Here is a 13,242-nt window from a genome sequence, read left to right as displayed (position 1 = left end):
TTCGGGCTTCCCTGGTGGCGCAGTGGTTGAGAGTCCGCCTGCCGATGCAGGGGACATGGGTTCGTGCCCCTATCCCAGAAGATCCCACATGCCGCGGAGCGGCTGGGCCCGCGAGCCATGGCCGCGGAGCCTGTGTGTCCGGAGCCTGTGCTCCGCAACGGGAGAGGCCACAGCAGTGAGAGGCCCGCGTACAGCAAAAAAAAAAAAAAAAAAAATACATTTCATCTCACCTAAAAATGTGAAATCTGGGGTTGTTATAGTTACTAGGTGAAAACTGTCGGGGAGAAAAGTTCACTGAAAACGTTATCCTAAATCCAAAACAAATTGTGTCGTTTAAGCTTTCAACCTAAATCACTAACTATAGGCCACTGTTTCTGTAACTGGGACTTTATGATAATGTCCCCTATCGATAAAGACTCCCGTATCAGTATAAGACTACTTAAGGTAGTCTTATCACCTACCTCTTAAGTTTGGTGGAAAAATTAAGGAAGGAGCAATTACTCACTTTTGTCGGCGCCTAGAAATTAGCACCAAACGGTGACTTTATTTTTTAAAGTTCTGAACTGGCTTTCCAGCCTTTTCTACGAGTTACCAGCAACAGGTATGGATTACATACACACAGAATCACTGAACATTTAAAGAGAAGAGTGATGTGGTCAGATGTATGCTTCTCAGTAACAGGACAGTTCAGAACAGGAATTGGCAAACCATAACACATGGGCCAAATCTGGCCTGTTGCCTGTTTTTGTAAAGTTTCATTGGAATGCAGCCCCGTCCACTCACTTACGTGTTGTCTTTGGCTGTTTCACACTATAATGGCAGAGATAAGTAGTTATGACAGACCATAGAGCCTGCAAAACCCAAAATACTGGGTTAGCCCTAAAAGTTTGTTTGGGTTTTTCCATAACATCTTATGGAAAGACCCACATGAACTTTTTGGCCAACCCAGTATTAGCTAGCTGGCCCTTTACAGAGAAAGCTTACCAACTCCTGGATTAGAATATCATAAAACTGATTAAGAAAACCACAAGCCACACTGATCATGTAGGCTCATTGGGCAACTATTATATTAGGCCACGAAATACCTGCACAAGGGCAGAAAAACAGAAGAAACCCACGTAATCGTCTATGAACGTTGTAATATTTTTTCCTAGACTCAGTAAGCCAAGTATAAAGCTTACCCTAAGTTAGCTGTTGGGCATATTAATAAGTACAGCATCAAACAAGGTGTTTTGCTTTTTATTATCCTTGTGAGAGAAAACATTTTAACATCAAGTGGGTATGTGACTTGTGCGGAATTTACCAGAAACCAGAGAGTGAAAAACCAGTGCTCAATTCTACATTTTGATCCAGTAATTAACATTGGACGTTCTGATCTTCATTAATGAGATGTCTTAGAGATATCAGACGGCCCCCTTTGGGGACATGCAAGACAGTTATCTTCCTTCAGGAAAGGAAGTTACAACATAAGGACCTGGTTGTTCTGGCATTATTGCATTCAATCGTCAATTGTGGATTGCTTTCTTTCACATCCTTCAACAGCTTCTGGATTTCCATGGTAGATTTCTCTATCTTCAACCTGAGTGTCTTTAGGGGGCCATTCTTCTGTTTTAAAGCCTCAAGGAGCACCATTATTCCACTCTGCCCCAAGATGTTCTGGCCCAGGTCTAGAGTTTCCAGGCTCTGGTTGCTAATAAGAGCAGAGGCAAGATCCTGGCAACTGAAAGGGCTGATGGAACAGCCCCAGAGCCTGTTGAGAAAGTACAGAAACCCACTCATTTAAGCGAGTTCTTATGGAGAATCTACCATGTTGCCGGGCATACGCTTACTTGCTGAGGACCTAGCAGCCACGAAATGAAAATTATTTTCTTCATGGAGCTTATTTTAGTGACATCAGGACGCTGTATTGAAGACGGGATAACAGTATCAGAACAAAATAAACAGGATTAGGATGAAAAGGACAGAGAAGGATTAAGGAGATTTGTGATGGTCAGTGAATTCCACATTGCAAAGATGATGTGAGGGGGAAAAAGTAAAATACAGAGTGAACCATTATGATATCTGGGGGAAGGAAGCCAGGGTAGCTGAAACGCCAAGCTAGCAGGAAAGTAGAAAGAGTGGCTCCTAACTATTTATGGAATCCCGGAGAACCTTGTAGGCTATTATAAAACCTTCAGATTTTATCCACAGTGATACGAGGAGCTTTTGAGTTTTTTGAAAGACAAGTGCTATGGCCTGCCTTGCAAGTTGAAAGACACCTCGGGGGTGATGCGTTGAGAACCAATGCTGGGAAATCAAGAACTGAAGCGTGCAGACTACATTCAGAGATAATGCAATAAATCCAGATGACATACTGAGTGAAGTCAGTCAGACAGACAGAGACAAATATCTTTATATGATATCGCTTATACGTGGACTCTAAAGAAACGGTACAAATGAACCTATTTACAAAACAGAAATTGAGTCACAGATGTAGAAAATAAACTTGTGGTTATCAGAGGGGAAAGGTGTCGGGGAGGGATAAATTGGGAGATTGGGATTGACACATACGCCCCACTATATATAAAACAGATAACTAATAAGAACCTACTGAATAGCACAGGGAACTCTATTCAATACTCTGTAATGACCTATATGGGAAGAGAATCTAAGAAGGAGTCGATATAGGTATATGTGTAACTGACTCACTTTGCTGTACACCTGACACTAACACAACATTGTAAATCAACTATACTCCAATAAATAATTTAAAAATCCTTATGACAGCTGGTAACCCAGATGAAGCATTAGTGGTATAGGTGGTGGGGTGGTAGATGGTCATCTTGTAGGTACCTGGAAAGAGGTGCCTCAAGATAGTTTGAATGTGAGGTGTGAAATGACGAAAGGAACAAAAGAGCAGAAGCCTGAGAGTCAGTGAACAGAATAGGATTGTATTCTCTTAGACGTTACAGCAAGTTGAGTTATTTAAGCTAGTAATGCATTATGTTACCACAGCCTCCATTCCTTATCTCCTTTTCCCAGAGCTCCTTCTAGACTAAAAGATGTCTTTGCCAGTGGAGGACAGAGGGAGACACTCTTTGGGGTAGATACAGCTCATGCCAGCTTATATATACCCTAGTTAGCCAACTCAAGCCAGAATGACCCCTCAGCCACATGCCCTTGACCACTGCACCACCTGCATATCTATCTACATGCGGAGTCTCTAACCATCCTTGTGCTGCCCCAGGCACTATGGTAGCCACTGGAGATACAGAAAATAGATTCAATTTCTCTCTAAATAAAAGTAACAAGTAAACGGATGAACAAAATATGGTATATCCATACAAGGGGATATTATTTAGCCATATAAGGAATGACATGTTTACACCTGCTACAATGTGGATAAACCTTGAAAATATTATGCTAGCTGAAAGAAGCCCGACACAAAAAGCCACATATGAAATATACAGAATAAGTCAATCTTTAGAACAGAAAACACATTTGTGGTTGCCAGGAGTGGAAGGGAATGGAGTGACTGCTTCGTGGGAATAGAGTTCTCCATTGGGGATGATGACAAAGTTCTAGAACTGGACAGTGGCATGGTTACACAAATATATTCAGTGCCACTGAGTTGTTTACTGAGTGTACAGTGGTTCATTTACGTCGTGTGAATTTCCCCCTCCATAAAAATAAGTGTTTAAAAAATGTAGGGCTTCCCTGATGGCACAGTGGTTGAGAGTCCGCCTGCTGATGCAGGGGACACGGGTTCGTGCCCCGGTCTGGGAAGATCCCACATGCCGCGGAGCGGCTGGGCCCGTGAGCCATGGCTGCTGAGCCTGCGCGTCCAGAGCCTGTGCTCCACAACGGGAGAGGCCACAACAGTGAGAGGCCTGCGTACCACAAAGAAAAAAAAAAAAAGTATAGTTCTGGTGATTGGGCAGGACAATACTAGAGTCTATTTATTATTTGTTATAGAGAACAGATCATGCTGCAATAGGATAGTCAGAAGACCTCTGAACTGGCAAAACTAGTTTGTTCTCCCCCAAAATAACTAAGGTGAGGAGGATTGGCAGACAGCCCTGCAAACTCCAGGGTCTGTATGCTCTAGTCAAAAAAAAAAGAAAAAGAAAAAGAAAAACCCACGAAATACAAATGAACTTATTTACAAAACAGAAATAGACTCACACATAGAAAACAAATTTATGGTTACCAAAGGGGAAAGGTGGGTGGAGGGATAAATTACGAGTTGAGGATTAAAATATACATGGTACTATGTATAATATAGATAACACACAAGGATCTACTGTATAGCACAGGGAAGTATACTCAGCATCTTATAATAACCTACAATGGAAAAGAATCCAAAAAAGAATATATATAAAAAACTGAATCACTTTGCTGTACACCTGAAACACAAGATTGTAAGTCAACTATATTCAATAAAATTTTTTTTAAAACACTAAGGACAAAAACCTTGCGGTGGGAGAAAGAACTGGGTGGGTTCTGGGAACCGAGAAGCTAGTTGAGTGATGTACACCAAGGTGGAGAGAAAAGCATGAGATGAAGTTCGACAGACAGGAAGGGGGTATTCATGCACAATGGTCTGAGACTTGGTAGCAAATATGGATTCACATGCTTGTTATATAAAAATGTGTACAATGAGGGCTTCCCTGGTGGCGCAGTGGTTGAGAGTCCGCCTGCCGATGCAGGGGACACGGGTTCGTGCCCCGGACCGGGAATATCCCACATGCTGCGGAGCGGCTGGGCCCATGAGCCATGGCCGCTGAGCCTGAGCATCCGGAGCCTGTGCTCCGCAACGGGAGAGGCCACAACGGTGAGAGGTCCGTGTACCGCAAAAAAAAAAAATGTGTACAATGAGGCTGATGAGTTTACAAAGTAATTCACCAAATGCATTAATTGTGCTGTTACCAGGATGGGTCATAGAGAAGACTTGTCCATTCTGTAAGGGAAGAGTTAAGTGTCCTAAGTCACAGCTAATTAATATCAGATGGGATATGAACCAACTTCTGATGTCAAAGCCCCTGTTCAATGCCTTTGCTACAGTGCTGGGCTCGTGTTCAGTGATCCAGAGAGATGAATTCCCATCTGTGGATACCATGGATTTTCCTCTCCAACTTCTACTTCAGAGGAGCTCAGACTTGACTGAGTATTAGAATCAACCAGAATATCCTTAAAAATTCTGATACCTGGCTCCACCTCCTCCAAGATTGAGTTCATCTGGGGGAAGCATGACCATCAAGAATTTTAAGTTCCCCAGGTACAGCCAAGATGCCAGGACAGTAAACAAAACCACAGTATATCCTAGTGTGCTCTCTGTTCAAGGCTGAGGAAGTCTTTACATTTATATAACCCAGATTCTCTTTCCACTAGGCTTCTGGTTGCAAAGTAGGTTGCATCAATGAGATACCTTTGACAGACTTGGAAGAGAGAAGTGATTCAAAGCTCGCCATCCTGTTGGGGACATTGCATATCCTGAGGGTAGTATCCATCTACAGTTCCCTGGGTATTGAACTAGGGTAGGTCCACTGTGTCCTGATCACTGGATCCCACCAGAAGCAGTGTGATCCTGAAGTCTACTTCACTGGAGACTATTCCCACTTAAAACCACTCCCTCTGGCCCTCTGACCAACTTTGTAAACACCCAGTTACCTGTATTCAATTTCTGCCGGGGTTTGGACAAAGAGTGATACTATTGCAGTTTGTATTCCAAAATCTCTGAAAGATTAAATATTTCCAAAACATCTTTAAAATGAAGAAAGCAACTTACCCTAGACATTTCAGGTTACAATTTGGTTTCTTCAAAGCTTCAGAGAGAAAGCACAATCCAGTGGCTATGGGGTTGAAACCCAGGTCCAAGTCTGTTAGGCTGGAGTCTCCTTGGAGAAGCTTTGAGATGTATTTGCAGCCATGTCTGTTTATGTCGCAATGACACAACCTACAATTATAGTCATATGAAGAGAAGTCTATTATCCCTGTGACACACATCCTGTGAAATGGCTGTTACTTCCAGCATCACTTATATGCTACCTTGAGCCATATGCTTTCAGGTAGGCTACATAAAAACATAAAACACATGGAATGATGATTACATTATGTCTACCCTGCCTAGATGGTAGAGTGTTAAACTGGCCTCTGTTTGCCACCTTTTATTATGGAGAAAGAGACACGCATCTCCTAAGATACAGGTTTTCCTAGCACGATAGCATATCACACAGGTGAAGGGCTCTGGATTCAGACAGACCTGAGACTGAATCTGAGGCCTCACTTATTTTCTGCATGGTTAGGTCACTGGGATTCCATTCTCCCTGTCTTATGTTTTATTTCAAGTCCTGTATTTAATTGTCCCAGCATAACTGTGGTTATATATCAAAAGTACAACATTCCTGATATGAGTGGCTATGTCTCTAATTTAAACACTGCAGACTCCTCCAAGCTTAGACTCCTACAAATCCTCCTGACCACAGAGAAGGATATTCCCATGGTACAGTTAGGCAGGTGGACCTGCAATCATCCCTAAAAAGCCTTGTGCCCCAAGTACGGCATAACAGCGACAGAGGCTGTAGAGCCTGAAGTGACATGACAAAGGGCGGGTGGATGATAACTGGACCAAAAGATGCCATGCTTTGTATGATGTGACACCTTAAAACCATACTTGAGGGCTTCCCTGGTGGCGCAGTGGTTGAGAGTCCGCCTGCCAATGCAGGGGACACGGGTTCATGCCCCGGTCCGGGAATATCCCACATGCTGTGGAGCAGCTGGGCCCGTGAGCCATGGCCGCTGAGCCTGCATGTCCGGAGCCTGTGCTCCACAACAGGAGAGGCCACAACAGTGAGAGGCCTGCGTACCGCAAAAAAAAAAAAAAAAAAAAAAAAAAAACTTGAATCTAGGGGAGAGGAGCTAAAACAAAATCTAAAATTAAGGTTTGACAGCCTACAAACTGGAGGTTTGGTCAAACATTGCCTTTATGTATTTAAGGTAATGATCACTGATACCTCAGTTTATAGAGGGGGATTCATACCCACTACACAGATGTGACCATAGGCAAACTAAGTGGCTAAACTCTGATTTTCTAATTAGCTAATTGGCAAAATTGAAACAAAGGTAACTATTGCTTGTGGTTGTAAGGACTAAAAAGTCTCAGTAGTCTTAGTAGAGTACCTGATACACAATAAGTGCTTATAAGCATCAGATGTTTGTTGTTGTTTAGATGCCTAAATCAACTCTGTAAAACAGAGCCGTCTATGTAGTGACATCATATGGAAAATTTTATATTCTTCTAATGAATACCGTTGAAGTAGAAATATGACCTTCTCCTTTTCTCTCTCTGCCACTATAAATTGAATACCTGGTTTCCTTTCCAGTCTTGAAACCTACTATATAATTCCATCCACTCCCATTTGCTGAAAGGTGTCATGTGAATTTTCAGAATATACACAGAATATCGGACCTGAGAACCAGCTGCTTATCTCAAATTCTCAGAATAGGAAGAGGCTGGAAGGTCAACCTTACTCTTAAAAGACATGCAAACATGAAAATCTGTTTCTAACTGTTCTTTCCCTAATTTCCACCAGGATCTTGCTGGTTTCATTCAAGTGGAATTATTAAGTACTCTTGTTTCTGTCCTACTTGAATCCAGGTGTGTGAATGTACATACAATACACACACATGCACACACAACACACACACACCCACACACACACACGCCTGCAGGGACTTACACCAAGGTCTGTAGTTGACATTCGGGGTAACTCAAGCCCTCACACAGAATTTTCACCCCGCCAACGCCAAGGTTGTTTTTGGCCAAGCACAGGTGGGTCAGCCTCTGGTTGACAATCAAAGCAGAAGACAGCTCCTCGCAACAGGCTTCTGTAAGGTGACAGTTTTCCAACCTGCAAAAGCACCACATAAGTGGTAAGACATTTCCAAAGTCCAAACTTCCCAGCTGACAGCCCTTAATGCAAGTCCCCACCCTCTCTAGCCTGTGCTAGTGATCAAAGCCTGAAGGACCAGAAATGAGAGAAGGGCAAGCAAAAATGCATGTATCGTCCACCTGGGACCAAAATGGGTACCAGGGTCTCCATCTGTAAGAGGTCCCATAGGGTTTGCCCTGTAAGTGTGGTCTTACCATTGCTCTTCTCTATGTGGCCCCAGACCTAAAATGAAGATGTCCCATGGGAAGAGAGGAGAGACTTACGACAATTTCTGCAGGAAACACAGTGGGTGTCTCAGAGTCGAACATAGCAACTTGACACCCTCATCTGGAAACTCACTGGCTGTGAGATCCAGGCACTTCAGGGACTTGTTGATTTTGAGGGCCGAGGAGAAATCAGCCCACCGCTGAGGGGTGTCAGAACAAGAACCCAACCTGCGGGATAAATGGGGGAAAGTCATTCTTCTGGGAGGACAAAGAGACCCTGTCAGCTAATTATGCTTGGAGACCGTATCCTGGATTCTCATGTCATTCTACTCCAACCTGCGTCAAACCCTGGCCTGAACTACTAGAGAACTCATCTCCTTTGCTTCTTCAAGTATCTCTGTGGCCATGTGATCATCATCCAGCCTCATCTCTAAGAGGAGAAAAAAAATCAGTAATACAATTCTGTGTAAAGTTTCACCAACATGGCTTGCTATTTCTCAAACCCCACTTTTTATATCACTTTCCCTGAACTGAGTCAATCCCAATCCCACTTAAATTTAAATGTGATTCTATTGAAAAAAAAATTTTGATGCCTGGGGACTTCCCTGGTGGTCCACTGGTTAAGACTTTGCCTTCCAATGCAGATGGTGTGGGTTCGATCCCTGGTCGGGGAGCTAAGATCCCACATGCCTCGGGGCCAAAAAACCAAAACATAAAACAGAAGCAATATTGTAACAAATTCAATAAAGACTTTTTAAATGGTCCACATCAAAAAAAAAATTGATGCCTGAAACTCAAAAAGTTCAATTTCATAAGTTATTAGGGAATATGCTAATTAAAACAAGGAGATACAATTTGACACTTAGGCAGCCATGTCCAAAGTTTGAGTTTGTGTTGCAAGAACAAGAATAACTACAAACTCCTTCTGTTGATGGAAATATGAATGTGGTGCAGCTATTTTAGAGAACATTGAGGCAATCCGTTATACTGGGTCGGAAACTCAGCTGCTGTTGTAGACACAAATGAGTACAGGACTCCAGGACAAGCTTGCTTGAATAATGGCTCTGCCCCTAATGTTCAAAATATTCACAAGTTAGTTAAACTTTTTTTAAAAATTTTATTTAATTTTTATTTATTTATGGCTGTGTTGGGTCTTCGTTTCTGTGCGAGGGCTTTCTCTAGTTGTGGCAAGTGGGGGGCACTCTTCATCGCAGTGCGCGGGCCTCTCACTATCACGGCCTCTCTTGTTGCGGAGCACAGGCTCCAGACGCGTAGGCTCAGTAATTGTGGCTCATGGGCCTAGTTGCTCCGCGGCATGTGGGGTCTTCCCAGACCAGGGCTCGAACCCGTGTCCCCTGCATTGGCAGGCAGATTCTCAACCACTGCGCCACCAGGGAAGCCCTGTTAAACTTTTTTTTTTTTTTTTTCTTTTTGCGGTATGTGGGCCTCTCACTGTTGTGGCCTCTCCCGTTGCGGAGCACAGGCTCCGGATGCGCAGGCCCAGAGGCCATGGCTCACGGGCCCAGCCGCTCCGCGGCATGTGGGATCCTCCCAGACCGGGGCACGAACCCGTATCCCCTGCATCGGCAGGCGGACTCTCAACCACTGCGCCACCAGGGAGGCCCTAAACTTTTTAATATTCTTTTTTCCCTTCATCTGTTCTTTGGAGACAGATGATACTTTGCCATGCAAATAAAGGATATAATCAATCCATATACTCTACCTATTAGAATGTATGTCATAAGCAAAACTGGAGTTCTTAAAATCAGTACCTTTCTTCTCTCAAAGCTTAACCTATAATAAGGACATTATAAATTTATGTCATTTGAATACAAGGTAGAATGTAAAGTGTCTCAAATTAATAAGCAAAAAACAGGAGATTCTGCACCAGCCATTTGTCATTCTGGAGCTTCGGTATATCCACTTAGAAATGCCATTTATCACAACTTCAGAGTAAACATTTACTTTTATACTATGTCAACTAGTAAACATCTTTGCCATAAATTATGAAGTATAATTTCCTCAAGAATTTCAAAACGAATGTTTTCTACAAATGTGAGATTTTATAAAACACACAAACACTAAATCTAAGTCTGTAATCTGATTTTTTTAATATGCTTAAAACATGTACTTTCAATTGTTATTTCACTACCCACATTTCTTTTTTTTTTTTTTTTTTTTTTGCTGTACGCGGGCCTCTCACTGTTGTGGCCCCTCCCGTTGCGGAGCACAGGCTCCGGACACACAGGCTCCGCGGCCATGGCTCGCGGGCCCTGCCGCTCCGCGGCATGTGGGATCTTCCGGGATCGGGGCACGAACCCGTGTCCCCTGCATCGGCAGGCGGACTCTCAACCACTGCGCCACCAGGGAAGCCCACTACCCACATTTCTCAAGACTCTTTTGCATCAACTCTACTTGTTTGACTAAAAATCTAAAGAAACAAACAAACAAAAACACACTTCAGAGTAATAGATGCTTTTTCTAAGTTAATGAAAGACAGCACCATCGGAAATCATCCATCCTGGTAAGAGCTGCCATCGGCGCCTGGTGCCTGTGCAAAGCAGTTCTCATCCCATGTTTCATTCAGTCCTCAAAACCCCACCTCATGGATGAGGGAACAGCTCAACACCATATAGGTCATAAATGTCAAAGCAAGGTTCCCAAATCCAAAAACCTGTGTCACTAGCCAGTACCTCACGTTGCCAATCAACTAAGTAGAGGGGGGTGGAATGGTACCCTAACGATGGGTGAGGATAATCAGAGCACTCATTACGAGATCTCATTGAGGATAAGGGAATCTGTCAAACCAGTGAGCTACCAGGAACCAGAACACTCGATGTTGCTACAGCATCACGGAGTGACCAATTAAGGCTGATGGCTCCTCTGAATTACAACAGGTAGGTAACATGCAACCTGAGATGCCATGTCCCTAAGCTAGAAGATGACACAAAATTCTGAGTGTTTCCTTGCATTCAGGACTCAGTATTCAATGCAGAAGGCTAGCTGGCTGGGGAAAGACTATAGGCTGACATGCCATCCACATTCTATGTGAGCATATGTTCCCCTGTTTAACATGGTACCCAATCAGAGGGGCCACCCTCTTCTTTCTTGTTTACAGAGCTCACAGCATCCTTTCCATGCTGAGAACAGCAACGACAGGAGACCTACCTCAGATACTGCAGATTACATCTTGGATGTTTCAGGATCTCACACAACAGCAGCAACAGCATCTCATCGCTGTGGACACTGCCTTCCAGAACCAGGTGTGTCAGACTCTTCTTGCCAATGAAAGCCAGACAGAAGTCCCGATAAGCATCGGCAGGGGAGACGTTCTTAATCCTAGGGAAAATAAAAAGCAGGGGTTCATTCCATCTTGAGTGCTGTAGATGGTTGATGCTGAGAACACATAGTGGGATGAGAAGTCACAAGTCAAGACAGGGATGGGGAGCTGGTCTGGTAAGCTGAATCGAAGGACGAGTCCACCGAGCAATAGCTGGATGGAGGAGGACACACTACTAACAGGTGTAGCATGTGGTGATGGGAAGGAAGATGGAACCGGGTGGCAAAGGGCTTGATACACCCTTGTCTTTGTTCACGCTGATCTTCAGAGAAAATATCCCCATCTGTATTTTTTATATTGGGGTGGCACATTTTGCTCCCCTACAAAATGTCTCTTTGATGTGAATATTATTTCACACTGAAAACAATCAAGGCTGAAAATACTCAGGAAGAGACTTTGACCTTTCCCCTAACTTTATGAATAATTTAGATAGAGGGACTGTTACAGGAATAGAGCTATCACCATAGATCTCTGCAAAGAATATGGGCTAGGTGTGGTAGGGTCAACTCTTAGAGATCAGAGTGCACTCTGTGTCCCATTGTCTCTGCAAGACCCAGAAAACATTTGTTTAGCAAACATTTGCTTTTCCATCCCCGTGTGAATTGCCTTCCTCCCCTGTGAAGTCTCAAACAACTACCCTCAACATCCTCTATCATCTTTAGTTGAAGGTAGCATTTAATGTGAAGATTTCAGCCATTGGGGTAGTTACTCAATTTTTCTGGGTCTCTCCCATGTATACATGCTATTAAATGTTTGATTTTCTCCTGTTAATCTGTCTCATGTCAAATTCACTTTTACACCAGCCAGACCTAGAAGTATAGAGAAAATTTTCTTCCTCTCAGACAGTATTTTAACCTTTATTTCTTTCAACATTCAGTTCACATACAACTTTCCCTCCTCTCAATGCCTGCCTTTTTCCAGTAAGAATAAATCACTTCCTACTTTATCCCCATGTAGTCATTTGCATTTCCACAAAGCAGTTTTCATTTAGGCTACCGTAAGTTGTGGTTTATAAGTTAGCAAATAAATTACAGACTCCATAAAAGTAAGTACCATTAAGAGTTGTTGGGCTTCCCTGGTGGCACAGTGGTTGAGAGTCCACCTGCCAATGTGGGGATATGGGTTCGTGCCCCGCTCCGGGAAGATCCCACATGCTGTGGAGCGACTGGGCCCGTGAGCCATGGCCACTGGGCCTGCGCGTCCAGAGCCTGTGCTCTGCAACGGGAGAGGCCACAACAGTGAGAGGACCGTGTACCGCAAAAAAAAAAAAAAAAAAAAAAGAGTTGTTTGGTGTTCACTTCAGTAGTACATATACTAAAATTAGAATGATACAGAGAAGATTAGCATAACCCTGGTGCAAGGATGACAAGCAAATTTGTGAAGCATTCCATATTTTTCAGAAAAACCAAACAGAGAACACAAGTATAATACAAAAGAAAATCAAACCACAAAAGGAAAGACAAAAAGAAAAAGGAAGGGACAAAGAAGAAAAACAAAATCAATGGGAAAACAAGGTTTAAAATGGCAATAAATACAAATCTGTCGATAATTACCTTCAGTGTCAAGGGACTAAATGTTCCAATCAAAAACACAGAGTGGGTGGGCTTCCTTGGTGGCACAGTGGTTAAGAATCCGCCTGCTGGGCCTCCCTGGTGGCGCAGTGGTTAAGAGTCCGCCTGCCGATGCAGGGGATACGGGTTCGTGCCCCGGTCTGGGAGGATCCCATATGCCGCGGAGCGGCTGGGCCCGTGAGCCATGGCCGCTG

General features: G+C 43.5%; 1 protein-coding gene and 1 non-coding gene across 2 annotated transcripts in view; one reads left to right on the top strand and one right to left on the bottom strand.

The window, feature by feature from the left end:
• NLRP7 (NLR family pyrin domain containing 7) overlaps nt 1-13,242 on the bottom strand; it is a 47,547-nt gene that overhangs the window by 21,009 nt on the left and 13,296 nt on the right. Inside the window, exons 3-6 of the mRNA XM_060085222.1 lie at nt 11,306-11,476; nt 8,195-8,365; nt 7,719-7,889; nt 5,768-5,935 (exon numbers count right to left, since the gene is read on the bottom strand). Coding sequence (XP_059941205.1) covers nt 5,768-5,935; nt 7,719-7,889; nt 8,195-8,365; nt 11,306-11,476 — 681 coding nt within the window. The remainder of the gene's footprint in view (nt 1-5,767; nt 5,936-7,718; nt 7,890-8,194; nt 8,366-11,305; nt 11,477-13,242) is intronic.
• Nucleotides 12,768-12,874, top strand: LOC132481044 (U6 spliceosomal RNA). Its single transcript, XR_009530751.1, has one exon. It is a non-coding gene; the product is annotated as a U6 spliceosomal RNA (small nuclear RNA).

This window comes from Mesoplodon densirostris, chromosome 19, assembly GCF_025265405.1.
Source record: "Mesoplodon densirostris isolate mMesDen1 chromosome 19, mMesDen1 primary haplotype, whole genome shotgun sequence".
NCBI classification, from domain to species: Eukaryota; Metazoa; Chordata; class Mammalia; order Artiodactyla; family Ziphiidae; genus Mesoplodon; species Mesoplodon densirostris.
Note: the sequence above shows the minus strand (reverse complement) of the source record. Positions and strands in the feature narration are given on the sequence as shown.